Source organism: Dendropsophus ebraccatus, chromosome 4, assembly GCF_027789765.1.
Source record: "Dendropsophus ebraccatus isolate aDenEbr1 chromosome 4, aDenEbr1.pat, whole genome shotgun sequence".
In the NCBI taxonomy this organism is placed as follows: domain Eukaryota; kingdom Metazoa; phylum Chordata; class Amphibia; order Anura; family Hylidae; genus Dendropsophus; species Dendropsophus ebraccatus.
In genome coordinates, this window is record NC_091457.1 from 69,742,350 (window position 1) to 69,764,635 (window position 22,286).

Consider the following 22,286-nt stretch of genomic DNA (forward strand, 5'->3'; position numbering starts at 1 on the left):
TGCATGTAAACTTCTGAGCCACAGGGTAGGTGATGAAAGAAATGAAAGCTGAAATAAATCATCTCTAGTATTATTCTGGCATAAGACCTATTCTGACACATTCTTGAAGTTTAATAGTAACCCTAACTGATTTACAAGAGAAAATATACCATGAATAAATGTCAAGAAAAGTTTGAAAAGGATATTAAACATGAACTGTGATTGGTTGCTGTAAGAACAACCAGACAGTGTGATTTTCAGCAAACTTGATAAATCTAGACCAATGAGTGTGTGGCTGCAGCTGCATCCCCCTTCTCCCCTCTTTACTATATCTATATTTAATGTTTTACAGTAGATTACGCAATTGTGACCAATGAAGTCTTAAACCATGCATGAGGAGTTGCAAAAATCTATAACAACCAGTGCAGTTTAAAAAGTCACCCATCTTTGTATCAGTTTGCTGTTCAGATGTAAATGACCATTTAAAGTAGACCATTGCTTTACAATTTATTTTATATAAAAACCTGTTCATCAAGAATTAATACATTAGAAAACCTTACTCAAGGTCTAGTGGGGGCTGGTTCAAAATTCTCGAAGAACCCTGACTCATTGGCCTACTGGACGTATACTTAAAGGGAATCTGTCGGCATCTGGTCCCTACCTAAGGTGCTGACAGTGTGCTGTAGCTGGCTGTCCCCTAGTGAGCATTGTGCCTTTTGGTAATTTCTCTGTTTAGTCCGTTATGCACAATCTCAGGTCTCCTACTGTAATGAAATGTCAAAGAGGAGTTGTGGCTCAGTGTTTGTGCCACACTCTAGCACACCTGTAGCACTACTTCTTCCTCCTCCCTTTCCTTCAGGAAAAATCAATGCTGCCCAGCCTTCTGCTCGCTTAGCTGTCAGCCAGTGTCTCTGATTGCAGATCAGTCCTCAGTAGTCAGTTTATGTCTGAAAGAAACACTCAGATATAGTTGAATCTCTGACCCCAAATGTGTTGGATCTGTGGTCTGGGGGTAACTCACCTGTCTAGAGACCTGGCAGCAAGTCATTCTTTGGTTCAAGTCCCTGTTAAAATTGAGTGTATGGCTGCTATTTAAAGGCAAATATTTGCCATTAAATGACAGCCATCCACTCAATTTCAGTGTGTGAACAAAGCCTTTCTGTGTTTTCAATCCACTCCTGGTTTAGGTTGCAAAATACTGAGCAAAAATACTGTGTGTGAGCATAGCCTTAAAAATGATACAATAATGAGAAAAAAAGAAAAAAAAAAAGAAAAGATTTGCGGGGACTTGAGCCAAAGAATGAACTATTGGCAGGTTTCTAGACAGATATGTTACCCCTAGACCACTGCTTCTCAATTTCAGTCCTCAGGCCTCACCAACAGGTCATGTTTTGAGGATATCCCATACAAAGAACAGCTGTGATACCACCTGATGCACCGAGTATAATTATATCACCTGTGAAATACTAAGGAAATCTTCAAAACATGACCTGTTGGTGAGGCCTGAGGACTGGAATTGAGAAGCACTGCCCTAGACCACATCTCCAACACACTTGGCTTCAGAGATTCAACTATATCTGTGTTTTTTTTCAGACACAAACTGCCTACAGAGGACTGTTCTGCAATCAGAGACACTGGCTGACAGTTGAGCAAGCAGGGGGCCGGGCAGCATTGATTACTCATGAAGAGGAGGGAGGAGGAAGGAATGGTGAGGTGTGCCAGAGTGTGGCACAAACAACTTTTTGACACTTCATTACAGTAGGATTGTGCATAATCCGCTGCACGGACAAATTACCAAAAGGCCCCATGCTTACTAGGGGACTGCCAGCTACAGCACACTGTCAGCACCTTAGGTAGGGCACAGGAGCTGACAGATTTCCTTTAAGGCCTATTGGTGTTCTTATATATTTTTACTGTAAAAAACGTTTTATTTGCTGAGAAAAGTACAGATGTCGCTCACCATAGAAAACTGAGCTTCTGCAAACATCATAGGAAACATAATTCTCTGCTGATAACTGTTCTGACAGGTAGATAAATACCTTTGAAAGTTCAGCATGACATCACTGGCATTTGATGGTTATGTCTATAACTGTTTTCATATAGTGGCCATATTTTAAGTCACTGTACCCTATTTATGTTTTCTCTTCAAAGACGGGAATGTTAAAAAGATAAACCTTTGGTTAAGGTTTCTCCTTATGCCTTTGCAGGGATCCAGTCTGTTTTTGGGTCATGATCAGTGTTGAGCAAAACTGTCAAAATGTTAAGGCCGAGAGTTCTGGTTCCACTAACGTGGATAACTAGTCATGATAAAAACAAAGTTATTATGGAATGTTTTGTTGGTACTACTCATATTCCATGTCCTCATGTAATGTACGATTCTCACAAGACCCCCATCTGTGACTTCCCATTTTCTGCTCCTCACACAAATTACTCCAATGTTTCTCCTGTGCTTCCTCCATACTCTGAAACCCGCTGTCCGGGTAGAAAAAAAAAAAATTGGTACCCATCATCAAAACATTCAAAAACAGCCAGAAACCCCATCTGTGCAGAAGAAATAATAATAACTTTACTGTCACTGTACTAAGTCAAGAAAATTACTTATCTCACATACTTATTTCCTTCCCATTGTAGATTGTAAGCCCTAGTTGGTAGGGTCCTTTCCCTCTGTACTAGTCTATATTTTTCTTCATTTTTGTTTATTGTATTTGCTTTTGTGATGTTATGCTTTTTGACCCTTTATCAGATGTACAGCATCCTGGAACTAAAAGTGCTCCAAAAATAAATAATATGGCGTCCCCTGGGAGCGAAAACAATGTGTCTAAGGGCCCTATTACACAGCCCGGTGATCAGGCCGTTTCCAGGCTTTTTGGCACCTGAGGCAAACCTGGGCTACAGCCTTCTCCTCCCCCCCCCCCCGCCGCACCGCAACCAACCAACCCCCCCGAGAACTTACCAGAGCACTGGGCAACAGGAGGGGGGGTGGCGCGGAGGCCGGGTGTGGGGTTGTTGGGGGCCAGTAGCTGCCGGCGCGTATTCCTGGGCGGCTATGGGGGGCCGTCACTGTTGGCACGGATTGCAGGGGAAGAAGGGAGATAGCTGCCGGCGCCAAGTGCTAGCAACTGCGCTGTCTCTTTCCTTTTCCCAGCAGCATCCGGGAACCCCCCGGGAACTTACCAGAGTGCTGGGTAGCAAGCATGCCGGGGAGCGCGGTGTGTGGTGGGGCTGCGACTGCTGCTGTCATTTTAGCTAAGTTTCAAACTTAACTAAAATGACAGGGGTGAATATCTTGCCGCCCCCTGCAGGGACGCAGAATCTGCCGCCTGGGGCGGAATACTCATTCTGCCTCATGGCAGAAGCGGCCCTGCCAATCTCTTAGATTGCCCCTTGCTTACTGAGCTCATAGACTGTCCGATAATCAGGCAGCAAGGGCTGCACGGACATCGTTGGCCATGTCCGTGCAGCCCTTGTAAACAAATTAACTCCTACATACCTCTCCATGCTCCCTGATGCCCTGGGCCTTTGGGCCACTCCTGGCACTGTGTAAAGTCGCAGGACGCTTAGCCAATCACTAGGACAGTGCCGCTGACTGATTTCAGCACTGTCTTCCAAGCCAGACCTGCTATGATGATGTCCGTTTACTGGCTGCATTGGCATGTGCACAATCTTCTGGAGATAGAGAATGCAAATGTTATTTTCAAGACTGTGTGCTAGTTCATATGTTGAGTTTGAACGTGCTCTCTCTAGACTCATTTTTTGTTGGATGCATCACATTACAACACAGCCAGAGAGCAGTACAGCCAAATTCATCTAATTTTCACTGTATTATGCACTGGGGAACAAGAAAATGGGGCCATTGCAATAGCAAACATGAAGGGAGAAAGAAGATTGCCTACCTACCTCAAACTTTCCAATCTCATGTACCACATATAGGTCAAGCTATAGTCTGTTTACCTAAATCATAGGCTGCCATTTCAAGGGAAATTAAAAACTAAGGAGAATTTAGGCAAGTAATCATGAACTATTACAAACTCTTATTACTTAGTAATCAGAGGTAGCGCCATTGGTTAAAGTTATACTGTATATTGATTTGGTGTTTTTTATTTTTAATGGTCTTCTTTATTTCTTGACCCTTAAAGGTACCAACCCCAGAAATACGTGCCCACAATCTTTACTTTGATCTATCTGCCTACGGGATTGACGTCTCTAGTAGTGGAAAAGACACATTAAGCAAACCTGGATTCCATCTTAAAATTTATGGAACCTTTCGCAATCGCTATATGGCTTTAGCCTGTCCAGCTTCAGACACTAAAGTTATCAGGTTTCTGAGATTTACTCCCAATTCTTCAGTAAGTACAACAGGATCCATATTGATATGAAAAATAACTAACCTTATTTTTGTATACCAGACTATTGCAAAAAGGTTTATATTTTAGTTATCCATTTAAGGACAAACCTACATAGGTAAAAGTGTGGAATTTCAAATCACCTACGCCCTTAGGTTGTGTTCCCACAAATAAGGGCAAATAACGCACATTGATGATTATAATCATTAATTGTGGCTGTTGATTGCAACAACGGATGTTATTTGCCCTTATTTTTACATTGTGGGACCATAGCCATGGGGTACCTTCACATGTACCGGATTCACAGCTGATTTTACGATGTGAGTATGCAGCGAAGTCCACTAGGAGTCCATGTAGTGTGAAGTTGAATAGAGTTGCATACCCCATGGGGTTACGTATGTAACCCAGCCCCTTTAACCCCCCGCAGCAGCCCACGCCCAAAGCATACGTTACCAGCCTGGCGCTGCGGCTGCATGTGAGGCTCCTGGCTCCCATCGGTCCCCATCAGCCAATCAGTGCACTGTGCACTGATTGGCTGAAGGGGACCGACGGGAGCCTCACATGCAGCCGTGGCGCAGAGCAGGTAATGTATGCTCTGGGTGTGGATGGCGGGCTGCGGGGGGTTAAAGGGGCCAGGTTACATATCTGCAGCGGAATGAAAATTCTGCAGCAGATATTTAACCCCATTCAACTTAATACTAAATGGATTCACAGCGGATTTCAACTTCCGAACCCGATATGTGTGAAGCTACCATTAATGTGATATTCTGCCTTGTGCATACTACAGACTGTACAATAGTACCCAAAGTCTTGTTGTCTACATACTATGAAGCTATAGGCACTCTATATGCTGCCATATGGAGCCATATTTCAGGGACGATACCATACCATATTTGCCAATGTACTGTTTCAGAGAGAGGCAAATGATTTTCTGTTACTATCATTCCACTATGTGTTTGAACATTTCTAGTCAACGGTCAATGTGTTTTGCTTTGGTTTATAGCAAATGGAAAGTGTGTAAACAGGAAAATTAGTGTAATTACCAGCATTAGGAGGCCAGTAAACAAAAATCAGAATCTGCTATTTTAGGCCATTTGTTCCTCTGGCTTTGCGGAGTGCTGTGTTTCAGTCCCTTTTAATTATCATTTACATAATGAGACGGTGACAGTAGCCATATAATCACAGTCTGTGTTTATGCATTCAGCAAGCCCATTTAAACCAAGTCTAAAAATATAATCCATATTCTTAACTATTCAGATACTTACAAGCAACAGTAGCCACATTTAATTCTTCAACTCTGAAGAAAAATGGTCGCTTCGGGGGGGGGGGGGGGGGGGGGGGGGGGTAATTAACATGGCTGCGTCTGGCGCAGAACAAATAACAAGTCACACATTTTTTGCAACTTTTCTGCTTATACAAAAATTTGTGACTTTTTCACCGATCTAGTGCCCAATCATCAACTCTCTAGCACTGTAAATTAAAGTTGAGAGGAGGAGTCCAGTAAAGTTCACAATGCAGGGAGCTCCTTAGGGCCAGTTCTACCATGGAATTCCACCACTTTTGCTCAGTGTGAACTGGCCCCTAAACTGTAAAAGAAGAGTGGTCTCTTTGAAGTTTACAGCTGCGGATGGGGCATAAAACAGCCAAATGACCTAAAGGCCCTATTACACAAAGCAAATATCGGCTGTATTTGGACCATATCGGCCATTATGGACGTATAATCATTTTGTATGCCGGGGTTCACAGTGAACCTGGGGGCCCAGAGAGAGATATAGGCCCAGTGTTCTAATGTTCAGCCTGCTCACTGTAGTGCGAGGTGAGAAAAGAGCAGGACCTGTACAGAGAGAGAGAAAAGGGTGAAGGACCTGATCACATGACCCAAAGATCCTCAATTTTACAGTGTTGAGATGAGATCAGCCTGAAAGAGAGAAAAGAGAGAAGACTAAGCTGATTTAAAACCCCAGCACTGTATATTCCATTGCTTGCCTGCAGCCCCTCTGTGCTTGCCTCTATACGACTCCAGATGCTTGATTGCATCGAAACGACCACCTCCCTATCTCCCTTGCTGTTCCTCTGCAGCAGCCATTACAGCATGGTGGTGGCTCAATATTTATTAAAAGGCATTGCTAGAGGAGCAGACAGGCATCTGTTCTATTGCACAAAGTGGTATTGGACCACCCCTACTCTTATTACATAAGAACAATGCACCAAAGCACTATAGTAAAGGTACCATGTACCTCTTTAAATTTTAATTTCCCCAATTAGAATCTATCAGCAGATTAGTATGTGCAGCAATTTATTCACCCTAAAATGTTTACCAGTGTGCAGACTGGGGCTACACAGTAACACTGGGTTATAGAAAGCAGACCCTTACTGAAGTAATTCATACATGAATGCTTTATCCCAGTTTTATTTGTTTATCTTAATATCTTTTTAATGACCTCAAATGTTCCTGGGAAAATGAGAAGATTCTGTTCAATGCAACCGTCACAATGGAGATATTTGTGTAGCTATGTTTAGAAATTCTTGATTTGTGAGGGTGGTTTGCTGACTCTTTTCCATTCCTATCTGCCTGAAGGGAGGGAAGCATTTGGTCTGAAGAGCTATCATCCTGGAGAAATAAATAGCCCATCAACAATAAAGTATCGCAATATTTTCTGGCCACTTTTTCACATTCCTAACAAAAAAGGTGGACAGACAGCCAGACAGATTTATTTGACAGATCTATGAAGCCAAAGTTAGAAGTGGATTTGAGAAGAGGAGAAATCTCAGTCTTTCCTTTATGACCTGTTCTCTGTTTATAGTCTGTTCCTGACTTTGGCTTAAAAAATCTGTCAGATAAATCTGGTTGCACAATCAAAGCAGTCTATTATCAGTGAGTTGCAAGTGATAGTGGCTGCAGCTTGTGCTTGCTATTCACAGATATTTGTTGGCTGCATCTAGACTTACCACTGCTTGAAGCGGCAAGTCTAGGTGAGAGTGCCTTGAATGTCTCTCAGAACAATTTTGAATGGAATCAGTATTTAATTAGTCTTAACTTTTGTAACTTGTCAAACCTCTTTAAAGGTAAGGAAATCTAGCAGCAGGGTAGGCGCACTTGTGTTAATATACATAAATGAGGGCATTAGATGTACAGGGGGGCAGTCCTTTATCCCACAGTGCACCAATCCACCTGCCCACTATCCCTTGCAGAATGGCTACTGAAGAATACTCAGTTGGCCTCTGTAGTGACGTCATGGTTTACTGCCATTTACTGCAGAGCTTCAGATGTATATTCATTAGTAGATGTTCTACAGGAGCAGACAGGTGACAAAGTAATGCTAAGGGACAGCCCCCAAGGCACCGAATGCCTTTATTTACATACAGAACTTAAAGCTACTTGATAACACCGCAGCAGACCAACATTATGAAGGTGCATGCAGTCTCCCTGTCCCCTGCCACAGTAGAATCTTCCAGCAGGTTACGACTACTTAACCTGCTGTTAGACTCCATTTAGTTCTCTGCATGTTGACAACTGGACAAAGTAAATTGTTTCATTACCTAAATTGCATTTGGCAGCTGTGTAGAATAGGATGTGTATTACACATGGTGGAGCTCTGAACATTGTACAACTATTTATAAACTATTTTTATAGCGTAAACTTATTTTAAGTGTTTTCCTAAATATAAAATCTTAGCTCTCAGTAAAGATTTAGTAGTTGTGCTCATAGATCCTTTCATTTGCCTTAAAATGTATAACAGCAGTGTTCAACTCTTGAACTTAAAAAAATCCTCATTCACTTTGTCTCCCGTGTATGATGTGCTTCAGGTCAGAGGCTGAGGGGGGGGGGGGGGGGGGGAGATTATAAAGGAGGGTTGCATGTTCCTGATTTGGTTTTACTCTTGTGGTTTATATAAACAACTTGCCTCCCCTCCTCCTTTTATCTTGCACAATAGATATGCAATGCATGTGAGATTTTACAGCAAAAAAAGGTGTCTATACAAAAATTAATGGGGAGTAAAAAAAATGTTAATCAAATGCAGGTGAGGCAGAATTTGCTTTAGGCCCCATGCACACTGCTAAGTTATACATATGTGTTGTACACAGGGCTGTATTAACAGCTGCTGCTGCTGCCCTAGGCACTAAACCTGAAGAATCCCCATTTTGGGGAGCGTAGGGCAGCGTGGTTTCGGACACATGCATTTCTCTACATTTAGAAAGATTGTCTGAATCACGTTTTTTATGGTTTTTAACTGCCTTAAACATACATTTCCACAATCAAAGAATCAATGATTAGAGCTGTCTGCATATTGTCTGAAGGAATTCTCACACAGCATTGGTAGATTGGTAGGTAATAGCTCCAGGCGTCACAGCCATACCAGACCTGAACAACACCGCCACAACAGACCTGACAACACCTCCGCCCCCACCCCCCTCAAAAAGACACCAGATTTACTGGCAAGTCTGAACAGGAGGTAAAAGACTAAAAAATTTAAAAAAAAGCTGTTTCCTTCCCCATGCTCCCTGGTGCGCCCCCCGCAAGGAGCTGCCTTTGGCACCGGACCACGGGTACCTAGTGGTAAATACGGCCCTGGTTGTACGGATTATAATATGGAGCCCATATGCTGTGTTGGGCTAATACTGTACCTCTGTGTGCACCCAGTTTTATACAGAGGTATCTAGAGGTTTTTGGATGTAGATTGTTTTTAGCAATGTTAGAGAACCCAATAAACTTACTGGACAGAGACAAGTATGCTTTTCTAATCCTATGCTACAAGGATGTCAGAGCCACCATATTTTTATGATATATCTAGACTGCTTGGTTAATCAAATTTACCAAAACAGTTTAAAAGGGAACTGCTATGCTCTGCCACTTCCATTTATTTGGTTGCATTTGGAAACATTCCAATATCTCTAATTTGTCTCCTCTTTTATAACAACCCACAGGTAAAGGTTTTCTTTACACTTATACAATACAGTGGTACCTTGGTTTAAGAGTAACTTGGCTTAAGAGCGTTTTGGTTTAAGAGCTCACAGTTTTTCAAAATTGTGACTTGGTTTAAGAGCATTGCTTTGGTTTAAGAGCTCCCTGTACTGGGTGGGAGGGGGAGTGGAGGAGGGGCATGGTCTGCATAGCGGGGTCTACAGCCCTGTACTCTGACCCAGGAAGTCTCCCTCACCTTCCAAATCATAGTCTCCCTCACCTTCCACTTCAGGCTGGGGCTTACATCAGGGGACAGGACTGTGGAGGTAGCTGTAACCCTTCTCTCCCCAGAAAGAGTGCTGCTATACTGTGACCACATATGTCCTGCTCATTCCTTCCTGTTCCCTGCAGTCTCTGTCCGCACTTGTGTTTCCCGTCCTCTACATTACTGTACAGTAATTTATAATATCACATATTCTACTGTTTCTGAATGTTTGCTTCATCTGTTTTACATGCTATTCAGAATAATAATTTATTATTTTTAGGGTGTGGAACCAATTTTCTGCATATCAGTGATTTCTTATGGGAAAATTTGCTTTGGTTTAAGAGTGGATTTGGATTACAAGCGCGGTCCAGGAACGAATTATGCTCGTAATCCAAGGCACCACTGTATTCATATATCTATGTCACAGTGCCTGTTGCATGATGTCCTTCTTACTTTTGTTTATCAGCACAAGACGACCACTGAGCTGGGCTCCTTTCCTAGTGGAAGTTCTTGTGTTTCATAGGTATTTTGTTGTGTAGAAGGTTATACTATTGACATGGATAGTATGCAATATCCATAGATCTACTAAGACCCATGCCTGTTTTTTTTAGAATTAGTTCCTCTTGGCTCAGTCATTCTGGTTAAGGTGGCTGGTATTCTGAAAATAGGCAAGCTAGTTGTTTTCTATAGTTCATATAGTTTCCATAAATGTTAATGGAAGCTGTGGAAACAGTGTAGCACTGTGAGTTATGCTGTTTCCATAACTTCTAAGTTACACATGCAATTCATTTATTCTTTTATTATGTTTTTGTTCCTGTCCTGCAGCTACAGATTTTTCTTGTTCCTTCTCTAATAATATGTTTCCCAGCCAGCAATAATTTATAGTAAAACTTTATATAAACACAAGTCATGGACTGTCCAAAGGTCATTTTCTGGCAGTATTGTACTGTAATGGGTCACTGTGCTATCCATAGCCTTATTGTACTGACGGTGAGTCATAGAACTGAATAGCCCCTAACCTGTCTGTCCATGTGGTTACCTGGTTACTGCCCGTGCAGGGAAACAATTACTCTTTTAACTCCTTTGTTACCATAGAAAATATCTCCCCACTTGTGTATCAAATAACAATAGTGGCTAGAATTTAGAAACCCATTGAATAACGTACTAGAGCTGAAGCACATGGAAAATAGTTGCAGAAATGTATGCAGTTGGTTTTTAACAGCAGAGACGTGCATTGCTAATGGGAGTGGACTGCCTGCCCTGGTGTAATAGAAATGGCATATTCTGTAATAGTTAAAAAAGCCTTATTTTTAATCTATTTTTATTGAAGCATAGACAGTTGTATAATAATAACACACATAATATCACACTCCACTGCTGTTTATCAGAGAGTACTTGGTCTCTGCTAGCCCCTAATTCCCCTCACTTGTCAAGTTGTAGGAAATGTCTGCTTAAAGGGGTTATCCAGCACTACAAAAACATGGCCACTTTTTCCCCCTCTCTTGTCTCCAGATCGGGTGGGGTTTGGAACTCAGTTCCATTAAAGTAAATAGAGCTTAATTGCAAACCACACCTGAAGTGGAGACAAGAAAGGGGGAAAGTGGCCATGTTGTTGTAGCGCTGGATAACCCCTTTAACCAACCTCTGGCTGGTGGGCATTTGCTGTATACTTGCAGGTGAGTGTATGTGTATATTGTGGGGATCTTTAGTAGGGGGTAGCGAGAATAATGCAGTCCTTATGCCAATTTAACATAAAATGTCCAACTTGGCTTTATTGTGGCATATAAAGTTTCAGACAAAAGCAAATGTAGCAGCACTGTGCAAAAACAGGATACAAAATAAACACCTGCCCGGCTGGGCTCTAACTAAACAGAGGTCTCACCTGACTCAACCAAACAGAAACAAACAGCAGTAGTATCTGACACAGGTCAGTGGCTTCCAGGCTCTCAGCAACATTCAGCCCTCTGAGCTACCTTTTATGTGCTGGAGCGATTAGCACCTGCTTACACCTGTGTGCAAGGTGTGGACTGGAGTGGGGAGGGAATGGCAGGTCCCACTACCAAACCTACCCGCCATTCCAGTAAAATCCAGGCCCGGAAATAATAAACAACAGCTCAGCAGAATATCTCTGCTGAACCACATCTTTCCCGGAGTTTACCATCTCATCCCAGCTAGCAGTCTGGGTGAGATGTACACCCCCTCCAGTATCTTACCATTCACCTTTCTACAATATATATATATATATATATATATATATATATATATATATATATATATATATATATATATATGTTGTTGTTCCTTTATTTCAAGACCAATGCAATCTTGACCAAATGAATTGTATGAGTATTGTATTTATTAAAATAACTAGTATTATCTGTGAGTGTTGTGGCACTATGAAAGTACTGCAGATCTCTTTATGTACAGAATGTTTTAATGTTGCTCATACAAGCAACACAAGTATTTTTTTGACATAAATCATTGCCAAACTAAACTGGTTCTTCTATCTTCAGGTCATGAGAAACATCTTTCACCAATCATTCAATGCTTACAAGACTGATATCGAGCCGAGAATGAGTGACTTAACACTCCCGCACTTACAGTGTAGTCGCAGACTGTTTGAGATTATGTTGTCCCACAGGAGGGTAACATCTGCCTTTATTGAGGGGGAGAACATTGTGGTCACGTTAGAAGGAGAGGCTGCTCGTGTTCTCAATTTTGACACAGGTAAGTGTTAGTTAGCCTGTCTCTTTTTTTTGTTTGTTTGGGGTTTTTTTTTATGAAGAAAACCATTTTCTATAAAATTGGCATTTTAAGTGGTGCAAGATTTAAAAAAAATGGCTACTTTCTTGAAAAAGCAAAAGACAAAAAACAGCACTACTCTTTTCCACTGGAAACTGCCTGAAGTTTAGCATGTTTAGTGAGGCAACAAGGTATGTCCACCATTTACCTGAGAGATAATAGTAAAATGCCGCCGGGCTCTGGCGGGAAAATAACTAAATGAATGAATAAATGATAAAAGAGTGGTGGTACCAGAACTGCGGGTTATAGCTAGGTTCACACTATGTCCGCGATTACTACTAAACTTACATAGTGCTGCCGTCTTTGGAATCCTAGCCAGAGGGTATACACTTTGGTTGAGATTCCTAGCAGCGCCGCAAAAAAACTTACAGTTCACACAATGGAGCGTGCGCCCGCATCCGAATTAAGCAGTACCGGCCGGGAAGATCTTCTCTTACACTGGCCGTTCTGTGACCCGGCCAGGTCTCGGAGTGGCCCGGTGTATTACGCCATGTTAACATAGCCTATGTCTGTAATGGGTAATGTCCGAACAGCAAAAGGCAGAGTAGCTATAGATTAATAGGTAGGCAGATATTCACCTCCGGAGCTTGCTGTATACAATAGATCAGATGCAATCACATAGTTGTGGCAGTTTGTGCTACCCAAGGTGGCGACCATGTAACAATCAGCAACAGTGAATGTTATGCTGTATAAACAGATTTGGAGACATAAGTTTGGTGAGTATCTGTAGTATGTTTGTCAGTATACCGGTACTGTCATGACTAGGATTGCTGGGATCTGTAGTTCTATACAGTGCTAGACCAAGTATATTTCACAGATACTTGCTCCTTAGTCTAGGGCAGAGGTTATGTGGTAGTAAGGAAAACTTCTGGTGTCTGTGACCGGTGTCAGGGCCGGACCCTGGCTGTGTGTCCTTGTGGAGTGGCACTAGTGGTTCACAAACTCTACACGGCCTCGTTCTGGATGCTCTCACAACCCTCTTGTTGTCAGTTTCTGATGCAGCAATTTTCAGGTATAACCAGCAGTTTATTTAGAGAAAATGGCATATATTAAGTGGGGCCCGAATAGTTAAAATGGTTTATAGGACTAGCTCTTACACATGTGTGAAAGCATGTTTGACCATACCGTACGTGTTTCAGAGTGTCAGGTTAAGGGTATGTTCACATCTCGTTTTTCTCCACACATCAGGCTACACGTCAGGAATTATAGAAAAAAGAATGCGGACGTGCAGCCCGACGTGCGGCCGACGGCCACATGACGGCCACATTGACTTTAATGAGCAGGACGGAGTCATTATGTGACTGTGTTCTGCTCATTTGCGGGACGTACACTGATTTTGTGCAGGACTCAAAAGCTGTTGCACTGTGCTCCTGCCTAGTGTGAATGGTGTTATAAGAGAGCTAACCAAATTTGTATTTAAAGGGGTATTTCTATCTGAGCTTGTTATCTCTTACCCATAGGAACGTATATTGTTTGCGCCCATCCCTGGGATAAACGGCAGTCTGATCCACAGTGAACAGCTTGTTATTCCTTATTCTATCTGGACCCTTGGAGTCTCCCTTTGAGTCAGTTGATAGTATCCTTCAAGACAAGCTCTCTATTGGCATTTACTTTGGCCAGGCACTGTATATAAGTAGAAAAGATTCACATGATTTCAAAAAGTCCTTAGTTATTCATTGGCCACCAGTGAGGGCTCCAGTAAAGGATTGAAGGTTTCCAATAGAACTGTTACCATACTATAGCTGGATAGTAAGTATTGTCTGCCTTGCCTGTATCTCAGCATGTGTGGAACTAATATCCAGTTTTTGCATCCAGTCCACAAGACCAACACCTATCTAGTAGTCATAGAGACCTAATGCTTAAGTTGTAGACATACAAGGCCATTCACAACCTGTCCCCTCCGTATATCTGTGACTTCATATCCCGCTACCATCCCTGACACAGCCTTCGATCCTCCAATGACCGCCGTTTTTGCTCCCCACTTGTTCGTCCCTCACACAAACGACTATAAGATTTTGGCCGAGCGTCCTCTATACTCTCTATTCAACACATCCGACTCTCACCCACCATCAACACATGTCTTTACCTTGTAGATTGTAAGACCTTGCAGGCAGAGTCCTCTATCACTATGTACCCTTCTTCCACTTATTAATGTACTGTGTTTTGATTTTGTAATGTTCTGCTTGTTAACCCTTATCGCATTAATAGCGCTCTGGAATCAAGGGTGCTTTAAAAATAAATAATAGTAATGTTAACATTAATTGGACTTGCAAGGCAGCTACCTGGTCTTTTCCCAGCACAATCCTTTATGGACTAGACCTCCAGTTTAATGGTCATCTAAGCTTGGAAGAAAGGTTCTTCAGTCTGTTGTCCAACCCTAGGTTCTATCTAGTTTATGTCAGGAACCGGTGACACCAGACACACAGAGACAGTGAGCCCTAAGCTCAGCCCCACCCAATGTACTCTACCTACTTGCCACAATCCGCCCTAAGATGGCGGCGAGCAACTGGGCGGCGGTCCCTGCACTGGCTAGGTGGGACACAAAGACAAGACAGACAGACAAAACACAATAAAGAATGGTCGACAGTCCGGGTCACAACAATCGGGCAGCGCAGTACAAAAACACAATCCAAAAAGCAAGGTCAATAAACAGGCAATATGGTCAGGGGCAGGCGGCAAGCAGGGATAGTCAGAATACAAGGCAAAATAGAATAAACAGAGCTAAACAGAGGCAGAAGCAGGCTGAGACAAGCTCAATAACCGGCACCAGAATGAGCCTCAGCCAAACACTTATAGGGAATAAGGGGAACCTCCCAGCCACTGTTGGACAAGGCTCCTGGTATCAGCTAAATCACCTGTGCACAGAACTGGAGCAGTGTAACTCCTACATGGCCAGAGCACACAGCAAATGGGTGGGGCTGAACATCCTGATAGAAACAGGCCAGTGTTCAGACAGGGTTCAGGTTACAGCACAACACATACAAAACACTGGATATCAGCGCCATCTCAGTCGCACAGCACGAGCCGAGGGGCGCACGGAACTCAGCACAGGCACATTCATGACAGTTTACTCTTTTACTGGTGCTGTTGTGAATGTAAGGGCCATTTTACACTGTATAACTAAGTGACGCAACCAAGCGCCAATTACCGAGAACCTTTGCAAGGTTCAATTGTGCAACATTTCACCATAAACGGCAGCACATTCCCATCTACTTAGAAAGATGTGGAATAACTAGCGATGGTTTAAATGCATGCACAAAAGATATGATCAGCTTATGAATGAGTATTTTTTCATTCATCAGTTGGTCACTAGCCCTTCTGTTTTCTGATTTCTGTTTCTAGATTTTTCTAGATTTTGGGTAATAACAAACGTAAATGATTTCACCTTTTTGGTTGTGAGTCTTCAGTCCTGCAAGTTTTCAGCTATAATGTGTCATCTGCACAAATGAAAAGTGCTGCCAAATCAGTGGTCACACAGGTGACTTCATGGAGGACTCTACAAAAAATTCAGCAGGAGACAGCACCTCTCAATGCAAACTTGATTCCTTTATTCACATCCTACTTTATGTGAATAAAGGAATCACGTTTGCATTGAGAGGTGCTGTCTCCTGCTGAATTTTTTGTCGATTTGTATCCGGACAGCGGGGTCCTGTTCGGTGAGGTGAGCACTCCATTCTATGGTTTTTCTATTGACTCTAGCCGGTGCTGTTCCGTTGGAATTGCTTTATTCATGGAGGACTCTGTCACCACAGTAGCTAGTAACTATCTGTGGTGTGTCCTGTGTCAAGATATCATGTCATAACTGGAGCTATGACCTGCAGAAGACCAGAAAAACTTTATTGTAAGAGTGGCAGCAAGCAGGTTTGTAAAAAAACAAGTACAACTAATTTTTGTTGTTTTATGGCATATTTATTCTGTTTTAAACAAACATTTATGGGGCTGGAAACTACCTTTTAACATATATATATATCTATATATATTTACAGACTAGAGATGAGTGGAACTTTTGGACTTTTAGTCCAAAAGCCGCTCACTCTAGTGCGATGCCTGCAATCCCGGGAGCGTAGTTGCGCTCCCGGGAATCTGCGGGCAGGATCTTTCAGGGAATTCAAGATACATTCCCTGGAAATCCAGGGAATGTATCTTGAATTCCCTGGAAGATCCTGCCCGCAGATTCCCGGGAGCGCAACTACGCTCCCGGGATCGCAGGCATCCCAAGCATTGTAATAGAGCGAAGATGCCGTTGGACCAAAAGTCTGACGGTTCGCTCATCTCTATTACAGACATCTTGAGCTTTCTGCCTTATTATAAAATAGCACAAGTATAAGGTAAAGGACAAACTTATAAATGAATAGGGGAATGGTAATGTGGTACTTGGGATTTGTCCCAATAGGCTAGTGTACGATAATAGAGGGATAGATAAAATGGATAAGCACACAACATTATACGTTTTCAGCTTTAATGGGACTTTATTTTTGAAATTTCTGTAAGAAAGAAAAATGATAAAGGAAATCAATAAGTGTAGTTTAATTTGAGCTGTGCAGGAAAGTAGCATTACTGGCCAATTTATGCCATGGCTTTATGGATTGCAGTTCCTTATTATGACTCTGGTTTCCGTTGATGAACTAACAGTCTTGTGAAACAAAAGTCTAAATATAGCTTAGCATTTTTATAGAACTTGAATAGCTCCTGGGTTATTTCAGAGCTCCATCTTCTGCCTGAAACAGGACATGCAAAGTCACCTTTCAAAGTATCCAGGTACTATGTATAGATGGTGTTCTCTAATTTATAAAAGGTTCATTTGACATTCCAAAATTTTTCAGTGAGTTAAGAGATCTATTCTATATGGCACAAGGTAGGTTTTATCCATTGGATATGACATAAATGTCAGGATGGGGGCCCCTTAATGAATCTTTAAATGAAATTAATTTTGTGGAAGTTCTCTTTTAAAAAAAAAAAAAAAAAATTCTATGTAGATTCAATACATAGAAAAATGAATTAGAGGACTTTGTTCTATCTCATAGACAGAAGCCTAAGACATGGTAGCACCACCATCTATCAATCCTGAGAACAGGCGTTTCCTAATTTTTAAATCTACTAAAATGAAGCAGAGACCTTTACGATAGTTATAGAACATAAAAAATAGACATATGTCATAGTGGTAAGTGCCTGGCTCCAAAAAGGGCTGTGTGGACCTTTGGCACTTTGTAATACGAGGGGCCTATTTTTGTGGTGCCTAGGCTAACCTGAGGATTTTTTGGCCAGTCTGTTAAAGCAGTTATTATGTATAAGGACTGTTGTACCTTTGCATATGTGTTTTTTATTCACCTTCTCTGCTGTCTTTCAGGTTGTGGTGTTAATCTCGGCCTCCGTGGTTTGGAATCATCCGAACAGTTCATTTATAAGATAGCCACAGCGGTGGACCAGAGCGATGTCTTTGAAGCCCTGGCAGCTAAAATCAAGCACTCTAGGCAAGTGGTGGAAGAGTTCAAGCTTCATGGACTTGGGACTTCAGTATTTGAATAAACATTTGCAAACAGACTTTGACTTGTCTTAAATCTAAGCCAAGACTGAATAGGTCAAATTCCCATTGGGCATTAGGTGTTGAATGTGAAGTAATTATATTACATTCTACTGAGGGACATTCTTCTGTGATTTCAGCACATTATAATTCTCTGTGATTTCTCACTAAATGGTGTCAAAACTAGAACACAAAGTCAGCGGTTATAATAAAGGGCTAAAGAAACGTTAATTGATTTTGCGTTCAACTTTTTATTTAGGATTTTTTTGTCTTTCTTATTGATAGCTTAATTAAACTTTAAGGTTTTTTTTTTTGCATTGCATTGCATTTTGTACCTTGAGAGAGCCATCGAAAGACACTCCAATGAAGGGTCATCCCCTTATCTGAATTTTCGGTGGCCATCTCATAGAGATTTCACTGTATTTGTGTGGGAATAAACCTGAACATACACAGGAAGGCTTGCCCTAGATTTTTGCAAGCATCTATATTTGTTCCAAAGATCAAACAAGAATGAAGTAAATGAAACATCAGACAATATTAGGAACAAAGAAACAGTTATCATGGTCACTTTCCTTCTCCCTGATTTTACTACATTTCAAATTACAATCTACAAGGTAAAGTTTTTTTTTTAAGTCTGTTCTTCTAGATTTTTATAGCATTTGAATCTCTGTTGAACAAAAACTGTGCACTCATGAACTTGTGGCTATTAGGGCATACTGAGAGTTGGATTTTGCCACAGCTGGAGATTGGATGCCACTGGCCAAGATATGTTTGAAATGAACACACAATACTCCAGTATAAGCAAGTTGCAAGAGTAGGATCCCTTGGGGACTTCTATGAGCAAAACCATGATTGCTTACAGGGATCAATGCAGTAGCTATGGATACTAAATACATACATACTGCATTGATCCATTATATCACAGCTCATTTGTTTCAGCCTACTACAGACAGGCTGAAGCAATCCTTAATAATCTGGTAGTCTGGGAGGTCTTGGGCAGCAATGACATCAGTTTGGCTGCCTGCAATGTACCCTCTTAACAATGGCATGACGGGTATACCCTTTATCTGTTGTTAAGATGTTAAACCTGAATGTTATTTGTTTATTTGCCTCCTCAATGTGGTCTGTTAAAATGAAGGTTTTGTCATTCATATGTAGTTGGCGAAGGTTACACAGCAGATTGTGTGTGGCCTTAGGCGAGTTAGAATATGCTGTCCAGAAAAATGTCAACACCTGGAACTTTATTTTGGCTGTGTTCTCTATTGCTATATTTATTTATTCCCAGCTTCTTTTTTCTCTATTCCAGGATTGCATTCATTACCAAATATGATTTAATGTCTTGTGCCTATTTTTAAAGCTTTTTTTTTTTAACTCCTTCCCTGTCAGCAATTTTGGCATGTTTGGCTATGTTCACACAATATTTTTTAAATACGGATGAATTTTGAACACTCTTTTATTTCTCCATATACAAATCCATGTAGGGGCTTGTTTTTTGGAAGATCAATAGTATCTGCAACTTTTGAGGGATTTATTTTTTCCACCATTTACTTTACAGTAAAAGTGACATGTTATCTTTAGTCTGCAGGTCAATGCATTTACGGCAATACTCAATTTATATAAATTTTGTTATGTTTAAAGGTTTCCAAGTTACCTAGTTATTTTAGGAACCAAGTTATTTTTGTTCCATGTGGCAGCCAACAACAAAATACAAAGTAGGTGGAGGTCCATTAAAAATAATTTTAGGAAACTAGGTGCCAAGTTGAAGGGAAGGACCTCCAAGGTTGTATTCTCTGGAATACTGCCTGTGCCATGCACATCGCAGGAAAGACAGCGGGAGCTCAGGGAGTTAAATGCATGGCTCAAGTCATGGTGTAGAGGAGAAAGGTTTGGTTTTTTAAAGCACTGGGCTGACTTTTCATTGGGGTACAATCTGTTTTCCACAGATAAATTGCACCTGAATGGAAGGGGGTCCGCTGTGCTGGGGGAGAGAATCCTAGAAGGGGTGGAGGGGTTTTTAAACTAGGGATGTGGAGGGAGGACAATGTAGTATGTAATATAGTGGCGGATAGGTTTGAGATTGGACAGAACATTGAGGTGGGAGGAGAAGGGTCCTGTGGGGGGAGGATAAGAGCAGTGCATAGGGAGATCCATATGTTGCAAATAAGCAGTGAGAATGGTTGTAGCCAGAGCACTTCAATAAATCCCATTTCTTATAATGAAGCGGTTAAATTAGATGGTAATATAAAGTGTATGTTTACTAATGCCAGAAGTCTAGCCAGCAAGATGGGGGAGCTAGATGCCTTGGTTCTGGAATCCATTGATGTGGTTGGTGTGACTGAGACATGGCTGGACTCCTCAAATGACTGGGCTGTCAATATTAAGGGATTTAGATTGTTCAGAAGGGACCGGGTGGGCAGAAGGGGAGGAGGAGTATGTCTGTATGTCAGAAATGATATTAAAGTGAGTGTAAAAGATTCAATATTGGGTAATAACTGTGAGAATGTGGAATTATTGTGGGTAGAACTACAGAGGGAGGTAAACACTGAAAACACTGTTTTCAGTGTACTCTGAATGGTCCCTGAATATAAGTGGTGTACCCCAAGGATCAGTACTGGGCCATTTCTGTTTGTTACAGCAATGTTTCTATCTTTGCAGATGACACCAAGCTTTGTAGTACAGTACAGTCTATGGAGGATGTGCAGATCTTACAAGCTGACTTAGACACACTGAGTGTTTGGGCGTCCACTTGGCAAATAAGGTTCAATGTGGATATATGTAAAGTTATGTACCTGGGTACTAATAACCCGCATGCATCATATGTCCTAGGGGGAGTTACTCTGGGAGAGTCGCTGATGGAGAAGGATCTAGGTGTACTTGTAGATAATAGACTACAGAGCGGCACACAATGTCATTCGGCTGCTTATAAGGCCAGCATATTTGAGTCTATGGGAAGGGCAGAACTTCAAGCGAAGGTTGCACAGTGGAATCCACTTGTGCATTTACCCTAAATCTAAACACATGGATATTGTTGAGATTTTGGAAATCTCTTCCACTTTGCTTCTACTCTAAAATGTTGTGGACATTATGCCCAGAAAATGTGTGCAGAAAATGACCAGGAAATTCACTGTAGTTTCTTTAATGTTTGTTTCTACAAGTAAAATGTTATGATGACCACTAGGTGGAGTAATTGAGTCATGCAGGATATTTTGAATATTTTGAAAAGAAATGTTGCTCAAGGCTGGGTTCTTACATTGCATACCGTGGTATGTCTGCAAACTGTGTAGACATGGCAGTGCGGTTTTCATCTTGACTTCAGATACAAACAGATTAATTGTCATTGGTCATTTAGTGAACTATTGACAACTAAAATGCTTGCAGTAGAACCTAATTTGAAAAACCATGTTGACCTGCTTGTCAGCAGAGTTTGCAGATGTATGGCATCCGCACCTTAGCTGCATTTTTTCCACAACATGACAGACCAACCTGATAAAGGGTATATTATAACAAATATGTCTATGGTTCCCGACAGAAATGTTTACTTTCTATAGTGATGTATTCTTTCCTTACACTCCCAGCAATGCCTATCTGTGCTAACCTGAAGTCACAATATACGCGGTTTGGCTCTGCTGCATTAACATTTTCTTTAGATTCCCTGGATTCCCTATCTGTCTTCTGATTTTTTCCCCATAGCCCCTCAGTCGTAATGGTAAAAAAAATATAGGGAAATATCAGGGGCGGACCTAGACTGTGCAAAACATGTGCTTGGGCCCCCAATAACCTAATTGTACTGCTACCCATCTGCTTTAAAGGCGCATACACACAGATGAATGACATGTTTGCCCGGATATCTGGGACTGTGGGCAGGGAGCAGGTATATAGGTGAGGGGATCTGTTCTGTAGGCAGGGAGCAGGTATATAGGTGAGGGAGATGTATTCTGTAGGCAGGGAGCAGGTATATAGGTTAGGGGGAGGTATATGGCAGGCAGGGAGAAGGTATATAGGTTAGGGGGAGGTATATGGCAGGCAGGGAGCAGGCACATGCAGGCAGGGAGAAGGTATATAGGTTAGGGGGAGGTATATGGCAGGCAGGGAGCAGGTATATAGGTTAGGGGGAGGGATATGGCAGGCAGGGAGCAGGTATATGGCAGGCAGGGAGAAGGTATATAGGTTAGGGGGAGGTATATGGCAGGCAGGGAGCAGGTATATGGCAGGCAGGGAGTAGGTATATAGGTTAGGGGGAGGTATATGCACGCAGGGAGCAGGTATATGGCAGGCAGGGAGAAGGTATATAGGTTAGGGGGAGGTATATGGCAGGCAGGGAGCAGGCACATGCAGGCAGGGAGAAGGTATATAGGTTAGGGGGAGGTATATGGCAGGCAGGGAGCAGGTATATAGGTTAGGGGGAGGGATATGGCAGGCAGGGAGCAGGTATATGGCAGGCAGGGAGAAGGTATATAGGTTAGGGGGAGGTAT

General features: G+C 42.0%; 1 protein-coding gene across 2 annotated transcripts in view; it reads left to right on the forward strand.

Moving 5' to 3' along the window:
- The window catches only part of LOC138789717 (uncharacterized), a 50,570-nt gene extending 32,526 nt beyond the window's left edge, over positions 1–18,044 (forward strand). For both annotated transcript variants that reach the window (XM_069968493.1, XM_069968492.1), the window contains 3 exons: positions 4,116–4,325; positions 12,004–12,217; positions 17,640–18,044. In XM_069968493.1, the coding sequence (XP_069824594.1) occupies positions 4,116–4,325; positions 12,004–12,217; positions 17,640–17,818 (603 nt within the window). In that variant the 3' untranslated portion in view covers positions 17,819–18,044. The remainder of the gene's footprint in view (positions 1–4,115; positions 4,326–12,003; positions 12,218–17,639) is intronic.
- Positions 18,045–22,286: the final 4,242 nt, after the last annotated feature.